The 19,164-nt window shown below is 38.0% G+C and overlaps 1 protein-coding gene across 1 annotated transcript in view; it reads right to left on the bottom strand.

The window, feature by feature from the left end:
• Window positions 1-19,164, bottom strand: part of PTPRM (protein tyrosine phosphatase receptor type M) — a 443,651-nt gene that overhangs the window by 325,994 nt on the left and 98,493 nt on the right. The window contains exon 2 of the mRNA XM_030477498.2: window positions 5,242-5,364. Coding sequence (XP_030333358.2) covers window positions 5,242-5,364 — 123 coding nt within the window. The remainder of the gene's footprint in view (window positions 1-5,241; window positions 5,365-19,164) is intronic.

The raw sequence follows: 19,164 nt of genomic DNA, 5'->3' as shown, positions 1-19,164 counted from the left end.
TCAGATCCTACCTACTTAACTGTTTCAGAGCTCTCATCCTGCATTCTCTTCTCTTCACTGCTGTTTGTGTGCCAGTTGCTCTCAACTGGTAAACTGGCATTCGTATGTCTACATGTATGTGCCCATATACATATTTTTAGACACTTCTTCAGCTTGTACCTCCCTCCCCTCCCCCTTTAATCCAACCAACACCTCTGTTGCTCTTGGTTATTCTGCTCTTCCCTTCTAGGACACACTGCCAGGTGTCAGAGAGATGGCTTTGCTACTGCAGTGTTACACACTCAGCCTGCGTTCCTTCCTATAAACATCTAAGAATAAGCAACAGTTTGAGTTTTAATTTAAAGTACCAGAGTACTCTGTGGGAACACCACAACACTAAAATGCTGACAGGCCACGATGACTTGGATCAGACATGAGCATAAATGGGACTATGGAGTCAGGGTAAAGCAGGCATAGGCCAGAGAAAGAATGAGAGCAACTGATCTTTTACTTTGGAGATCAAGTAAAAATCAGATTAGAAATGCAGGAAGCTCCAGAAGACTCTTTATGCTTATTTGCATTATCACAGGACCTTGGAGCACTAAACAAGAACTGCTAGGCAAACAAAATGGAACAAATGAATGAGATAAGGCAAGAGTACCGATCAGAACAGTGTAAAGGGACTTAGGCACAGCATTTTTTTTACTCATAGACACAACAACAAAAGAAAGTTTTAAAAAGAATAAGAAAGCATAATGTGTATTTAGAGGGAGCACCTTTCAGTGGTGAAGCCACATAAACGGAAGTATAGAAGTCTCTCCCTGAAAGTTTACCAACTAGATGATGAAGACTGCTGTCATGGTACAGCAGAAAGCAAAACTGGTATAACAACGCTTATGCTAATATGCGATAACTAAGGAGGCAGCAGACAAAGAATTGAGATAAATAGCTCATATTTGATGCAGTACAGAAGGGGAAATTAAAAGAAAGTAAAAGCAGCTGGTTTGGAAAAGGATCTTTACAACTACATATCAAATGCAAAATGGTTTGTAGATACCTGTGGGACATAAACCTGCAAGAATTTGGCATAAATTATTATGTTCTAAATTTGCTATTTTCTAAAAGGAAGCCAAAACTGAAGATGCCATCAATGCGATGTAAACCAGGAATGGTGCTCCTGTCCACACTCATCAAAAATGTCATTTAAAAAAAAAAAAAAAAAAGAAAAAAAAAGCATCCAAGTGATTAATTGGATTGGGGAAGCCTTTACTGGTAGGCTGACCTTGCCTGGCTGCCAGACATTCACCCAGCCTCTCTTTCACTTTCCCTTCTCAACAGAATAGAGGGAGAAGATGAGACGAAAAATCTCGTGGGTTGAGATAAGGACAGGACATCATTCACCACTCCTGTCAGGAGCCTGCTCCAGTGTGGGGTCTCCACAGCTTCCTTCAGGGCATGTCCACCTGCTGCAGTATGGGGTCTTCCTTGGGCGGCGGTGGAGATCTGCTCCACCATGGACCTCCATGGGCTGCAGGGGCACAGCCTGCCTCACAATGGTGTGCACCACAGGCTGCAAGGAAACCTCTACTCTGGTGCCCGGAGCACCTCCTCCCCTCCTTCTGCACTGGCCTTGGTGTCTGCATGGCTGTTTCACTTTTTTTCTCTGTCCTCTCTCCCACAGGTATGGGAGAGAGGACAGCCCAGCATTTTCTACCCTTTCTTAAACATGCTATCCCAGAGGTGCCACAGCTCAGCTATGCCCTGTGGTAGGTCTACTGGAGCCAGGTGGAACTGGATGTGTCCAGCATGGGGCAGTCCCTGGTCTCCTCTCACACAAGCCACCACTGCAGCCCCGCTGCCAACCACGTGCCAACAGAGTAATCTACTGTTTGGGCATATTTTTCTGAAGACATCTTTATTGGGCTACAGCTAGAGGGTTTACAGTTAGCTGTAACTGTAAACGTGTATTATATAAACATTAATATCAAACTGCTCTACTCCAAATATTCTACAGAACAATGCGAGATGGCATTAATAATGACTAAGTGTTTCTATAATTATAGTTTAGAACTTTATTATAAACATACATTCTTGGAATAGAAAGAGAAGAAGAAAGGGGCTGAGAAAAGGGAAGAGCCACTCTTCCTACAGCATCTACTCCATCTGTCTCACAGGACACTTGAAACAGAAGAGCAGTGGATTAAAAACTCTCATTTTATCCATACAAATACATACAGAAATACACATGTCATTGCTTTTTGGGTCTGTTTAACACAGTTTTAGGTTAGTACCGACTCATTAAAAGTCATGTTTATATTTATCAAGAAAATTGGAGCGCTAGAACACTACTTACTTTAATAGCATTAACTTTCTATTTCTCTACTGAAGTAACAATTCAACAAACATTAAAGTCCACTGTAAGAAACACTTTTAGAAACTTTTTATTATCATCTTTGATACAACTTACCAATTTTAATCTAAAACTAGATCTCACAAAAAACTATTAATGCTAACATTTAAAATATAGTGTGTACCTTAATGCATGCACACACATGCATGAATGTTATATGACATTTCTTCTATCCCCCTGAAATAACACAACAAGCCAAAATATTTATCTATCTGAAGTACAACTATGCTCTCAACAGTCTCACGTGGACTTAGAAATCAAATGCCATAACTAGTGTGCTTCCCCCTGACTGCCACCGAATTATACAAAATATTACATATTGACATCAACTCACTCACTGGAGCATACTGCCTGAAATTAGGAATGTTATGTGCATTAATGTTTTCTACTGACAAGGGACTACTGAACTGAGAGTTCTTGTTTCAGCATAGTATTACAACATCATTGCATAAAGCATTTTGCTTTCAAGCCAAGAATTCCCCACAAACCATTAATCTAAGATGTTCTATTCATTATCATCTGAATTTATTTCTTCTAAAATATGTAGCTCAGAAACTGCTGAGAAACTACTTGCAATCATTTTTTAAGTGTATCATATAACCCTCTGGCTAAGGCTAACTGAAAACTAATTAAAATCATTAAGATGATTTGAACAAGAACAGGAAAAAAGTGTCTAGATGAAATTATGAGGAAAAATTAGATACCACTTAACTGAATCGTGCCTTTAGACACAGTGCTTCTCATTTGCAAAAAAATGAGCATTTCTTTCCCTCTCAAAGGGGTTTTTGACTTTTTAAGGCACCAATATCCAAACCCTCCTCAGACTAACTCGTTCATCTTCTGACCCAAGGCTCCCAAAGCATATTTCACTTCCTTTATGGGCAGAAATAAAACTCCCTAAACTCCAAATATAATTTGTTACCAAATTAAGTATCTTCTTAGTTGACCACCAAAATATTATTTTAGTCTTCTGATAGAAAGGCAGGAAGACAAATAACAAACAAGTTGTATGACATCTGATAAATAAAATTATCTCTATATCGTTCTCCCTCCATAAAAATATCAGTCCCTAGTCCAGACTCTTGCCCCTGGGAAATCAAAACAAACCAAAAAAATCTTCAAGCCTATGGTCACACCACAGACAAGAATGCAGATTTGAACCTCTTCTATCTGCCAAAAAGACTGAACAACATATACCAACAATCAAGTTGTAATGAATGAAGTTTGGAATAGAAAGAGAATTACCAGTGGCGTGATTGAGAAAAAGAATGTATAACTCGTACTGCAAGCCAAGATGACTGATAAACTACACACATTAGCTCCAACTTGAGAAACAGTACTAAGCACTAATGAAATAGTCCAGAAAATTTTTAGCAGTGTGTGCCAAGACCACTGGACAAGAGCCAGTTTAAAAAGGAATTTGCAAGAACCTCCTTTATCTGGAATGATGAACTCAATCAAGCATGACGATCCAAGTGCTGGGACTCAGGCAAACTGAACATTCATCTTGAATTTGGGATTCCTACCTTTGCCAGAGGAAATGAAGTGCTGAAGGAAAAGGCACTTCTGTTCCAACCATCAACCTCAGATGTGATATTGTCCACAACACACAGCAACACTGATAAATCTACAGTGAGCATTTTAAAAAGTGAACATCTAGGGCTGATTAATGCATATTGTACTTTAGTGCATTTATTAGTCCATTAGTGATGAGTGCATACATTCAGGTTTTGTTTATACAGTCACCTCTGAAGATTGACAACATTTATCTCCTAATTCCCTTATCCAAAAATGAGAGGAACACTTTCTTGAGAAGGACAACTGTTACAGAGATTTTACACAAATGCCAAAGTACATTATGGGTGCTTCAAAAAAATAATTTAAATGGATATGAAACACCAGGATATTCATCTGCAATGCTTTTAAGTGATCTGGATATATTTATACTAAATTATGAGGCTAATGTAGAAGAAGTCCTGTGATGCTAAAACCAGTGATTTTATGAAGTGGTCTCTTTGTTTTGGCTACTTCTAGGCAACAACAGTTACAGGACGCTGTTTTTAAAAGCCAAAGAAGATGCTGCTCTCCCCAGGAGATGGAGATCAGAACATGGGGGGAACTCTTAACATGCCTGGGTAAAAACATGAAAAAAGAATAATTGATATATTTTAGGCTAATGAACAGTTTAAAACCAATGGTCATAGTTTACATATTTGTGTAGGTGAAGTGGTAAAGGAATGACTGCATTACCAGAGTAAGTTTATAGCTCAGCAGAATGCAAGGGTTGTTGCTATGGAATTAGGTCCAACTGAATGCAGTTCATCAAGTGCATTAAATAATAGTTGCATAACTGTCTTTTAAGCACAACGAGCATAGTATCATTGAGGGCCTCTGTTTCGGGATACCTCTCCTCTCCTTTTTCTTAACTCTTTTTCACTCTCCATTTCTTTTCAGAACAGATTTTGATTAATATCTCTTTCATTGAAAATGCCTAAGGACATCTTTGTTTTATCTCTTACTCTTTCTCCTTCCTTTGAGTCTTCTTGAGTTGTCCTGTCCGCCTCTTTCTAGTACTACTTCATATTCACTTTCATGTCACTGTTCTGTTTTCTTTCTGCCTTCCCTGATGACACCAAGGTTCTATTTCTACTTTCTAACCTTTATGTTCCCCACACCACAAAAGAAAACCTTTGATTTGCAAAATGCACCTCACAAAAATCACTTGGAAGATCTGAGTACTGCAATTACACAGAACGCTACTTTGTCTAAATCTAACAATGGTACTGTCAAGAAATGCTGAATAAACACATAAGCTAATGTCAAGGAGAAACAAAGTGAAATAAATGACCAACCAGATGGCATCCCTTGACTTGATGAGGGCTTTATTGGTGCGTTCACCTGATCCCAGTTAAGATCATCGTCATCTGACTGACTATAGCCACAGGAACTGAGAGGCTCATCAAAAGTACAGCATCCTGTAAAATAAACACAAAGATAAAAACTAAACAAGGCGCGCAGATAACAGGCTATGTAACTTTCGGATGTCTCAATACAAATTATTATATATTTATTAATCATCACTTTCAGAGAGGGCATAAAACCTTCTTGTCATAAAAAAAAAAAAAAAAATCCCAAAGGTAAAAGAGCAGATTTAGAACTGCAGACAATTTTTCTCCTATGACACAATCATCAGGTATCAAAAAAAATCCAGCAAAATAAAAAGCAGTAGAATTCAGGACAATACAAGATTGAACGATTAGCATTCTTCAGGAAAAACAAACTATTCCATGCCTGAGAACCTACATTTTAGAAGAAAACTGTGAGTGTAAGAACATCAGCTCCCATTCCTGTATCTTGGTTTCCGAATAAGGGAAGGCCCAGATGCTTCCAGGTGCACTGTGCTAGAAACAGGTACCAGCCTGGGCATTTGTGGGGTCAGTGCCTCTGGTACAATACAGCACATCTACCTCAAAATATCAATCTACACATAGCCTCAAACTCTCTGAAAGAAAGCAGTCTTATACCCTCTTTTTCTCACTTTCTCCTAAATAATTTAGAAAAGAGTAACATGTTATAAAAGCTCACACTATCCAAAGCTGGGACAGGGAAAAATCTAATGTCACAGATTTAGAAGAATGAAATTTGACATTATCCACAAGAAAATGGAAAAGCTTTGCTTTGTTCCTCTGGTACAGAAGAAACTTTTCCAGCTTTTTTACACCGTTCTTTTCTAACAGGAGAGTAACACAGGGTTATAAAACTCTGATGTTTTTGATGTTTGATGTTTCACTCCAGTGAAGAATGACATCTTTCCTATTCAGGAAAACAAATATAACCCTAGTCACAGATATTTCTATCCATATTAAAGTAAATGCTGCAGCTGCTCAAACGAAACTAAACTTTAGCTCTATTTATCATCTTTGCTATCTGTCCATAGGCCCAGCAGGCTTAGCCTTGCCAAGCTGTATTAAAATAGGAAACAGAAAAAATCTAGCTTTAAAAAAGACTTTAAAAAAATCTAAATTTTCCTAGAAGTTTATAAATGGCAATAGAGAATACCCTGTAAATAAGCAGAAGACAAAATTTCATTCTACATAACTGAAGCCCAGCTTTCCTAATAGCTAGTCCCAGTGTATACTTGAGGTTCATGATAAGCACTCTGCAAGCATACAAGTTTCAAGAGGAACTTTTTCTGCATGCAATCATCAAATAATTTCATTTTTTGTTCTCTTACAGTGCCCTTGGTCTTTACAGACATCATGTTTGCCCCACCTTTGGATACAGGTCATCCTATACTCTTCTCCTTCCTAAAATATCTTTCTATAGGAAGATTTCGTGAGCTCTAAGTTTATCAGGGAAATTGGCACCTCTGGATGCTGCATCTTTCAGTACAATTTTAAGTGCACAAGATCCAATTAGACAATCTAATAGGAACAGAAAGGCCATTTAAGAACTCACAACTCCAAACTCTAATATTTCACCTCAGTGATAACAATGGATATAACTCTCTCTCTCCTAAACCACTTCAGAAATACGAGCGATTTGTATAAAGTATATCAAACAGCATCTGCAACATTTCCAGTGGGAAGGCTTAGAAAACTGGGCAGCCATTTACACATTTGTTCTAGTACTTGCATAAATATTATTTCAAACTTCACAAAATATGCCACAAGCTAAGTTTCAGACACAAAAGCAAACCTATTCAGTTCACAACCCAAACCACAGGTAAAGCAAAAGGTAGTTTCCTTGCGAAGGTACCGCGAACGATAGTAGGAAATAAATTTAAGTATCAAGCTGTGCAATGTGCAACGTAGTCAAGCTTGGCAAAAAATATACACCAAAGTAAAACCTGGCACAAATAAGGGTTTATATTCAAGCACGGGACTAATGAATGTATGAAATGGCTCCCATACCTCATTATATCATACATATCTCTAGCAATAACATAAAAGAATTTAAGGAGTTTTCTTGCTCAAACCCAGAAGTGCAGCCAAACGCTGCAAAATGTCCAATACTGGAAAAAAGAGCAGAGTTTGTGATTCCACATGGTTAATAAAGGGTTCTCCCTTTCTCACTGGTTAGGAAGATGTCAAAAACATGGATAAATAGAATGACGGTTCTACTCGCCTAGACCATTTATCTGTCAAAGCAGGACTGTTTCTTACTGCTTGTTTTTCTTCATTTCTGTTGCGAGTCTATAGCTAAATCACTGTCAGGACTTTTTTTTTTTTTTTTTCTTTTATCTTTGCCGTTTACATCCTTCAAACCTTTGTGAATTTACTGTAACTTCCCCAAAGTGGGTATCTAACCTTTACATCTGCTACAAAAGAGCTTTCGAATTCCTTCCATTCCTAAGTCATTTCCAGCCACAATTAATAACCAAACTGTACCATGTATAGAACAGTACACACATGATCTTTAATAAAACAGCTGCCAAGCCATTTTTCTTTCTACAGCCAGCCACTAAGATGAATACTAATGAAGCCACGACTTTCTGGCAATTCTTCTGTAGATAAAAATAGCATACATGGCATATATAGGTGTTGGAAGTATAGGCGAGTTTATAGACTGGACAAAGAATAACACAGAACATCTTACTGGAACAGAAAAAAGATGAGTCATCAACTATTCTGATGTCTTATGCCTGCTCCCCAGAGTTCTGACCCTCACATCTGACTGTATCACAAATATGATGAAATTTTCTAGAAACGGGTCATGACATTTGACAAAACCCTACATTCACATCTACTCAAGCCCTCCTGTCCTCTTCTACAGCACTTTGCCAAGATAGGCAGCTGTTTAGAATCAACTAGTACACTTGAGAAATTTTGCCCATTTTTGCTATTAGAATTTATAAATGACAATCAAAATACACACTATCTGCTATATAGTTTAATCAAGCAAAGTAATTTCCCTGCCTGTTATACTTGCATTACAGTTTGGATAGCCAAACTGTATTTTAAAGGACAAATTCCGTGCTGACTGAAATATTTATGAGTAAAACAGGAGATACGTATCTCATTAAGATTCTTTGGCTTATGCTGCATTTTGTAGATATTTTTGGATTCCTAAGAGGAATTGAATTGACAAATGCACAAGATACACCACAGTCTATTACAACCTATGGTTCTTTCAAGTGCAATTATCCATTTAACCATCACGAATCCAGTTCAATACAACTATGTCATCATCCAAATGTAGTCCTTTTTGCATGTTTCCATTTTTATTTGGTTAAATTACTTTAGATCTTGAAAAATTTATGAGCTTAAATAAGGAATACAATTTAAGATGAAAGCAACCAATTAAAGTAAATGGGATAAAGAATACAGTATGCTTTTCCTAATGTGAATAAAGTCTTTTTCAAAGTATTCTGTCTTACAGATTATGACACCTGCTATGAAGTATTCTCAAAGAACACCTTATCAAAAAGTAGGATAACAGAAAACAAAAATTGGTTAAGTCACAAAAAATTACATAAAAGGTTCAAGTTAAGCCGGACACCACTTTCTAGAAAGATCTCAGATCAATACGTACTTTCTATCTAAAATTTGCTGCCAAATGTACACTAAATAAATAAAATAAATAAAACTTACAATGTTTATGAGTATCAGTGCTAGCATTGGCAGTGAACATATGTGCATACTAGAACTGATACAAGGGCCCTATCTAGACACTTTCATGACAATTAAAAACTAATCCAAAAAACATAGCATTAGGAAAACAGGATCCTGAGCCCCTAAGCTGACAAACCATCAAATCAGAGAATAAACTACTCCCCTGTGGGCAGACAGGAAGTCATAATGGGGAAAATAAAAAGCCATTCTCAATTATAAACTGGCTAACAGAGAAAGCAAAAGTGGGAATCAATGGACAATTTTTAATATAAAAAAAAAAAATTAAAATGCTTTCTCTAAACCTGTACAACAGGTCTGGTCTGCTGTATAACTTTCATTAAAGATAGGGTGATGACAGAAATCACCTAATAAGAGATTGTTTCACTCTCTGAAATCAATAAATGAGCCCATAAAACTTCAAGTAAACTAACTACAGCTACATAAATGGACAGTTTAAGGAACAGATTACAAACTGGACATAACGGCCTGCCTGAATTCTGCCTCGTGTTTGGGTTCTCAGGAAAAAAGGCTCTACCTGCCCTTTCAAAGGTGTTACAGCATTACATGTTAAAAGGACTTTGCAGACATGCTAGCTCAGAGATAGCTAGCGAAAGAAACTCTTCTCTGTGTGCCTCCAAACTGCATGCAGAGCACCCACGTATCTGCTATGACACACGCACACCAAAAATTCTTATCCAGGCTTTACAGGTGAACTCTGAACAGTGGGTAGTCTGTTTTAAAGTGGAACATTTATTTTCTCTCAAAATACACCAAGTTTTTGATATACCAGAGGTAAGTGTTCAGAGCTGTAAAATAATACTGTAATCTAGATTACGGGTCAGGGAGCCTGAAAAAACATGTGCTGCATAAAGGCAATCTAATTTAAAACAGCGTCTACATTTTGTCAAGTCTGCATATGTACAGGGGTGAGGGAGACAAGCAAAATGAGACTGATTTTACAATTAAAGGACTTCTCTGATCACGGCTGTGCTCAGGAAGAGTTTTAGAAAGGCAGAGGATGAAAAAAAAAATCTGGAAAAATCCTGTGAGCCAGAGCGAAGATGCTGAGGTAGAAGAATGTGTTTTGCAACTAAGAAAGGCCAGATATTAATTCTGGCTGTAAGGGAGAATAACAAATGGAAAATTGTATGAAATTGTGCTAAGATATGTGGAAAAGGTGGTATGAGAATGCTAGAGAGTTCTGAATTCACGGACCTAATTCTAGCAGTAGTGCAGGTGATGACAGTATACAGAAAAAAAATGTTTTGGATAAACATTTAAAGCTGTTATTTATGAGACTTCAAAAGCTCACTACGCTTTCATAAAACATTTACAATTGTTCTGTCTGTTCTCCCTCCACTTATCTGACAGAAACTGAATCAACACAAACATCTCCAAAAATGTTTCAATCTTGGTGACACAGGATACTGTAGCAAAGTTGCATTTTATGGAAAACATATCATAGAATCATAGAATCATAGAATAGTTAGGGTTGGAAAGGACCTTAAAATCATCTAGTTCCAATCCCCCTGCCATGGGCAGGGACACCTCGCCCTAAACTGTGTGGCCCAAGGCTCTGTCCAACCTGGCCCTGAACACCGCCAGGGATGGAGCATCCACAACCTCCCTGGGCAACCCATTCCAGTGCTTCACCACCCTCACTGTAAAGAACTTCTTCCTTATATCCAATCTAAACTTCCCCTGTTTAAGTTTGAACCCATTACCCCTTGTCCTATCACTACAGTCCCTAAGGAAGAGTCCCTCCCCAGCATCCTTGTAGACCCCCTTCAGATACTGGAAGGCTGCTATGAGGTCTCCACACTGCCTTCTCTTCTCCAGGCTGAACAGCCCCAAATCTCAGCCTGTCTTCACACGGGAGGTGCTCCAGCCCCCTTATCATCCTCATGGCCGTCCTCTGGACTCACTCCAATAGCTCCATGTCCTTTTTATGTTGAGGACACCAGAACTGTACACAGTACTCCAAGTGAGGTCTCACAAGAGCAGAGTAGAGGGGCAGGATCACCTCCTTTGGCCTGCTGGTCACGCTTCTTTTGATGCAGCCCAGGATACGGTTGGCTTTCAGGGCTGCAAGTGCACACTGCCGGCTCATGTTAAGCTTCTCGTCAACCAACACCCCCAAGTCCTTCTCGGCAGGGCTGCTATGAATCTCTTCTCTGCCCAACCTGTAACTGTGCCTGGGATTGCCCTGACCCAGGTGTAGGACCTTGCACTTGGCTTGGTTGAACTTCATAAGGTTGGCATCGGCCCACCTCACAAGCGTGCCAAGGTCCATCTGGATGGCATCCCTTCCCTCCAGCGTATCAACCGAACCACACAGCTTGGTGTCGTCAGCAAACTTGCTGAGGGCGCACTCAATCCCACTGTCCGTGTCGCCGACAAAGATGTTGAACAGGACCGGTCCCAACACCAATCCCTGAGGGACACCACTCGTTACAGGTTTCCAACTGGACATCGAGCCATTTACCACGACTTTTTGCATGCGGCCATCGAGCCAGCTCTTTATCCACCGAGTGGTCCATCTATCAAATTGATGTCTCTCCAATTTAGAGACAAGGATGTCATGTGTGGCTTTGCACGCATGTGTCGAACGCTTTGCACAAGTCCAGATAGATGATGTCAACTGCTCTGCCCCTGTCCATCAGTTCCGTGGCTCCATCATAGAAGGCCACCAAATTGGTCAGGCAGGATTTCCCCTTAGTGAAGCCATGTTGGCTGTCACCAATCACCTCGTTGTTTTTCATGTGCCTTAGCATGCTTTCCAGGAGAAACTGCTCCAAGATTTTGCCAAGCACAGAGGTGAGGCTGACTGGTCTGTAGTTCCCCGGGTCTTCCACCTTCCCCTTCTTGAAAATGGGGGTTATGTTACCCTTCTTCCAGTCATCAGGAACTTCACCTGACTGCCACGATATCTGTCAGTTGTAAGTTCCTCTGGAAACCTGCCTGCCTTTAGGTAAATAGAATGTTTTCTAAAAAATTACACTTGCCTAATAGGTACCGAGAATACTTCAAAATTGGGTTCTTGGACTCTAATGAAAAGCTCTGAAAAAAAGGAATGGTTTCCTCAGAAAATGTGCACCTAAACTTCTTTTAGATACCAAGATACAGGAACAGGTACCACTCACCAAGTATAAAAGATATTAATAAAGGCTCCTAAAATAAATATTACTCATCTTGTGTAAGAAATAATATCCATACATTTGTGTCACTTTTATATCAGTGAATATTTATGAGGAAAAATGAGTGCACATTAATATTACGTGAGCAAACCTGTTCCTGGTGTATTTTAATGCCTGGGTGTTTGATTTTGCAATATTAGTGATAGCTTTTCTTAATGTATATTATAGCTTTATACAGGCAAGTGCACATGTATGCTCACATACACAAATTATATCCCTTCTATAGTTACCATTAATTAGAACACATCTACAAAAAGAAATATTTGAGAGTGGTAAATCCAATAAGGAAAGTAGAGGATTATGTAGAAACGTATTTAGGAAACCCTATTTTGAAAGGTATTATTAAAACAAGCATATTTGCAGAAGTCATTTGGAGATTATGCTTTAGTAATAATGAAAGATATCATACCAGGTGTTAAAAGTACTAGCTGGTCTTCCAGTCCAAGTTAATACTAAAGAGAAATTCCCTGTACAAAGAGCTGCTATGGATCAATATTAGTGGTTGGAGGGGTTTTGGTGATTTGTGTGGGGTTTTGTTTTGGGTTGTTTTGGGTTTTTCTTTTTAAGTTTTCATATTTTTTTATACATACCATTGTACCTTATTAATTTAATGCTTAAACTGAGTTCCAGATCAGAGAATTCACAAAAGTAATAAATACCTTTATGACAAATGTGTTGAAAGAAAGCCTTATGAAAAAAAAATAAAAATCTCCATACGATAAGTACTTTGGAATGACTTTTCAGGAACAACTAGAAGTCCAGTTTGCAACATATATTTAACTTATAGATGTATACAGCTTATTAAAAAATCACATCAGGTATACCAATTGCAAAAGGGAGGCAAGTGATATACATGTGTTTTGAAGCTGACTCAACCTGTCCAAATTCCGGACTGTGTTCAAAACCACTACAAAAATGAGTAAATAGAAGGCAGATTTCCTATATGTTTTGTATCTTTTTTATCACAAATACATGACAAAACCATGCTTCAAGGTGCAGAAATCTCTTGTGTAAACTGCCTGAAACATTCTGACATAAAGCTTTGACCCACACATAACAAACAAAAGGAATCTTCTATTCACATACTTAAAATAGAATTAAAAATTCAGAAGATATTCTGGCAGTGGAATAAGCCTCCTGAGAAAAACAACAAAAACTCAACACCTCTTTCATATAGTTTATATCATAGGATTCACTTAATTTATTTTTATAACTACCACCCAAGAGCGCACAAAACCCCTCTATTAAGCATGTAAAAGCATTCAATCATCCATCTTGGTTGGTAAAGAAAGCAGATGATACAAAACAGAGATGTAAGAGAGTTTTTTTTCCCCGTTTACTTGAAATGGAGACTAGTAAAGACATATTGGGAAGGTGGGAAACAGATGTACATACTGCAGTAATACATACAGAAGGCAACAACTTTCTTTTGACACGTTAATATGCAGTACCTCTAAAGGATTTGAAATGATGCCTCTGATTTGAAAAACTACTGTAAAACACATGACACTGTTTTCTTTACCTTTTCCTAGGGAAGAAACGGAAGAAGGTAATTTTCAGGATAGCTCCTAGACCATACATTAGCCAGTTGCAACTTTGAAGCAGTAGTCTGCAGCACCTCACCCTTCTGTCAACTGAGGGACAAAATACACACCATAGGTTCCTCTTTTCCACGTAACACCTATTTGCAACTTCTTATACTGGTAACAGAAACTGCCCCTATTAATTTAAGTATTGTGAAGAATGCCTCCATCCTTCCCCCACATGGATTTTATTGCAGTTCTATCTTCACTTCTTTCAGTTCACTGAAGAGAGCTATCACCAGAACATGCCCAAGCACATGCAGCTGGAATTAAAGAGAAAACATCTAAACATAGTAAGAAATTATTAATTTGATTTCTTTTTTCCTGGTTTCATTTGCTCCTGTAGAGCTACTGAGGCCTAGAGGTAAAATCCTAAATTGTTTCCTTAGGTGAAGTGCTACCCTGACAAAGGGGAAGCTCAAGAACCACTCACCATTAATCTCTCAATACAGTATTTACAAAGGATATAAGCAGTTGTGCTGATCTATTGGAGACAGGCAAATTTCAACAAAAGACGACAGAAAGCAGACAGCTGTCTGCTTTCAGTACTTTATATTAATTCTACTTTTTAAATTGTTTATCCTAAAAACTGGTAACTCCTTCTCATTTCACCTCACCTGAGCACCCCAGCACCCTCAGGTATCACTAGAAATCATATGTATCACAGTAGAGCTGCCCCAGAAAGATTTATCCAGGTAAGGAGAGAGGAGAGCAGGGGAAGGCATTTTGGAAACAATACAAAACTGTACAAGTGGGAAACAATACAAAATTGCACAGATGATATTCAAGAAAAAAAAACATGGGGAGAAAATCTGAGATGAAATAAAATGTAATTCAGAAGGAAGGAAAAAACAGGGTGAGGATATTCAGTCTTTTTTTTCACCCCAGCTGAGAGGAAGGGATTGAAATGCATGCCTCGCAGCCAAAATCTATCATAATAAAGGGTGTGCTCACCCTGACACTTTCTTTAAAACAGTGTAACCTAAGAAACATACAGGCATCAAGACTGTGACTATGAGACCACAGATCATTTCTCTAACATCCACTCAGGAAAACTGTATTAGATTTCCAGTTTGTCATGAGGACAAACCTTTTCATGCTACACCCATCCTACGGCTCAGGGGATATATGGGCTAATAAAAGACAGTCAAACCCCCTTTTCTACAACCACCACTGCCAGCTGTTCAAATCACAAGGCCATCAAGCTCCTGATCCCAGTGTAGTATGATTTTCACTAGGGTACTTTTTAACAACTTTGAAAAATAGCACTTGTGACTTAAAGTTACTAAAATCCAACATCTTCATTAGAAATTGTACTATACAATTATCTCCCCCATGTTGTAATGAGGGTGCATGAATTAAGGGATATGAATGAAGGCAAGAATAAGCAACACAGTAAGCAGCCACTGTTCTTTCATCTATGGTTGTGCCAAGTCATTCAAGTTTTCATAAAACAAATCAGATTTCAGCTGCCTTTCATACTATGAGACTATGAAAAAAAAAAAAAAAGACTATGTTGCTTCAACACATTCATCACATAAATTTACAATTCAGACTGAGCTAAAGAACACTTGCTCTGACTGAACAAACCAATGCTACTTCATAGGTCAAAGTCACTTTGTTCACTCCTTACCTTCACAGCATTAGGTAAATGGACAGACATTGACAAATCCTCATGCTGTCAAAGAACAATCAAAACCTGTGATATTTAAAATAACTTTACTGCGTCACTACTATAAATGCATTTGTTAACAGCACAGATTATATCAGAGTAAGAAGCAAATAAAGTTCTGATTTTGAAGCTCAGTATCATTATGTTTTTCTAAGGTCAGTAAATACAACAGTGCAAAATAGTTCAAAGTCTTGGAATAGGTAAAAGTCAGCTCTAAGACAATAGGCCCACAGCAAACTTTAAGATACCAGGGATGGATTGCTAGTACAGTGTAGGATATCCTCAAAGTGAGCCCCAAAGCTCATTTCTTCCCCGGCTTCCACAACTTTTACAGACAGTTAATACTGCCTCTGAAGTTATCAGATAGCAAGACCGAAGACAACCTGTTTTATTAAATCTAATTTTGATAGCTGAGACATTAACTATCACTTCATCCAACTATCATGATATTCTGAGCTGAAGAAGTTTTTTGAGTTTTGGTGGTTTTCTTTGCTGTTGTCAAAAAACAACGATAATATCCTATTTATCCATATATAAAGGGATTTCACTGAGAAACCTGACAGCATTCTTCTCATCTGCCAGCTGAGTTTTTAAAATGTGTCTTCATCTTTAAACTCTTCAAGCTAAAGAACACAAGTGTACTTCAAGCTCGATCATTCTTCCTGGTGTTGCTCATTTTTAATGAGCCTCTTGTCTTTACATCTCCCAGGCGACAGACTCCACAAACCAATCTCAGGTGATGTGAAACCAATGCTTGATACTTCTCTAAAACCCCTGTCTTTTTGAGCCTGAAATCTTCCTGTTAAACCCATATGGGACTCATGGGCCATTTCAGTCAAACCCAATTTCACTTCTTTATCACAAGCCCTTACTTAGAAACTCTAGTGCGGATTGCTTGTACACACAATCTGTTTCCAGCTTTGAACTTTAAAAAGGACTTAAGCAGTCAATCTCAATATCATCGTAAATCCAGCATGCATTACTTGCCTATTGACTGTGAGAAAATAAAAGTTTGAAGCTTGATTTCAGGGCTAATCTTTCCATTTGCTTGATGAGTTCTGCAGTTGTTACAGAACACTTAATGCATCCTGTTAGATAACAACATATTAAGCTTGGATGAGAAATCCAGACTATTTACAACACAATTCCAGCTTTAAGTAAAGAACAAAAGCAGCATTAGTTTTGCTAGTCTCATGAGCCTTTTCAGCTATACCACTATTAAAAAAACCCAAAACACTAACCATTTCTGCATAAAGGATTCCACAAACTTAAAATATTTTTGTAAAACTAATAATATTAAGATGGATTTTATATTTGTTCTGCCCAATATATCAAAAGCCTAGATTTGGACAGAATATATTGAAATTTATATTATACTTCATGAGTGGATAGCGCAAATGAAAAATCAGACAGGACACATTGGTATTCATTCCATTTGTTATTAGCCTTTCTTATAGGGAAAAATGGTATTTTTCTCTATAAATTTTAAGTGAAATACTTTATCATCTAATTAAACAGGCTGTTTATATTCTGAATTGTAATGTGTGTACTGAGACATTCGAGAACAAATGCAGGAAGAGAATTTTATACACAGAAAGAATAGAAACAGATATTTCCCTGCACCACCTTCCTTCCCTGCCTGCTAATCAAAGAATGTTTTTTTTTTTTTTAAATCTACAGGTTTTCTGCTGTACTTTTCCTCATTTAATCCGGGGATTTTTTCAGCTAAGAAAGGCTGCTACTCATTTTGTTTTGCCTTTTAAAGTTACTGTGTATGTGTTTTCCCATGCAGTGACTATGAACTGCTACAGATGCATCCCAAACCTTTTAGTTCCATGATACAGCTCCAGCTATTCGATCAATAATTCAAGAAAATATTCATCTCTATTTAGTTACTGCTGTCAGTACTACTCTTTGTGCCTGGATGACAAGAGAGCAGGACCTCCATCTGGAGGTTTTACCTGTGCTGCTCAATGAATTAATCTGTAGGAGGTGCCACAGTGATGAAGCAGTCAAAAACTTCCAGCAGGCAACTTCATCACATGCATAATTAGTTTACTACATCAATAACGCCTCCAGTCATTAGCAGCACCAAGGCTGAATCCCAGATACTCTTGTTAAATTCAGTCAGCACAACAGGCTTTCACTGTGCTACAGGTATAAATAACTTTCTATTTTTAAATGTAGATATCTACTGCTTTTTTTTACTCATTTTTAGTCATTATCTCTTGCAATAAATCATACTTCATTTCATTCAGAACATCTGTAACCTTCCAGAAAGAGAAGAAATAATTAATTTTAGAAACTTCTGACATTTTCACAAGGTCTGATCAACTATAAGAGAGACACATATTTGACAGCATTACAAACACTACTGCTGCAACATTGACAGGCCACATCTTGTATCATCCAAGGAGCGAACTCTTGAATTTTCCACATAGCAGAATAGGGCACTATCACTACACTACCCACATAAAATAATTACTTCCAATTCTTGCCTACAAGAGGATTAAGTCAGTAGTAAACTCACATAAACCTTGTACCACAACTAAAAGGCAAATCAAGGCCACAGAGAGCATCACACTTTCTAACTTTGTAGAAACCATTTCAGGTCTCTGTGTTAGTGACTGCAGTATCTAAGTACCAACAAACCCAAAGACTGTCAGGTTGATTCAAATTATTTTTTGCTTTCTACTAATTTCTGCTCCATGCCTGATAAAAGAGGTGTTTGGTCCAGGTCATAACACTGGGCTAAGCAACTCCGATCCTTTGTGAAAAGGGTCTGCTAGCCCTGGGGCCCCAGAACATTACTAAACTGGGAAGGTCTTGCCCTCTGTTGCCAAAGTTCACTTCAGGACAGGATAATCTAAGAAAAGCTAAATGTATGCTCATGTCTCCAAACAGTATAGGTTAGGACAGTCACTGATTTATAACAGATTAGACTAGCTCAGAGTTTTTTAGTTTAATTACTTTAAAATACTATAAGTGAGATTTTCATAAATTTTAACTGTTATTACAGTGTATGCAGATATATTTTTTACCTGTATTTTGAAGTATCTTTCTTAGTTTACCTTTAATTACTTACAGAGAAAATAATAAACAATTGAGCTCTTGGGGCAATTTTCTTCTTATGTAAATGCATATTATTTAATGTTTTGCCTCTATTTTTGAGGTAGCAAAAAGGTCTCAAGGCTTCAATGGGTGCAAATTGTGTGCCAAGTGTCAATGCAGTCCAAATACAGGGATATTTCAAGTGGATGCAAGACATTGGTACAGTAATCTATCATCACCCAGTCTAAGCTAACACACAGCACAGACCTCAGGACGTAAAGTAATTAATTCTTACCAGAAGCAGAACCTATCTTTTACTGACACACGCAAACACAGATTTTAAACATTTTAAATTATAGAGATGTCAGTTACTAACCTCACTGTGTTCTCTTCTTTCATAATCTATTTGAGCACCATTTCAGGTCTTAGCTCTCAACTCTTTTCACAGGTAGAACTCAGTATTTCTCCTACTATCATGTTAAATCAGAGACTGCAGTCCCCCATCCTGCTCTCAGCCAGCCCGACCTATTCACATCTGCAGCTCCTCTGCTCCTTTTGGAGCCAAGGGTGGTAGCCCACAACATCTTGTAAATGCAAAATATTATTTGTTAAAGTTAAAAACATACTACAACAGTTTAACACAGTAAGTCAGTGTGTT

Source organism: Strigops habroptila, chromosome 1 (genome assembly GCF_004027225.2).
Source record: "Strigops habroptila isolate Jane chromosome 1, bStrHab1.2.pri, whole genome shotgun sequence".
Taxonomy (NCBI): Eukaryota; Metazoa; Chordata; class Aves; order Psittaciformes; family Psittacidae; genus Strigops; species Strigops habroptila.
This window is presented reverse-complemented; position numbering and strand designations above follow the sequence as displayed.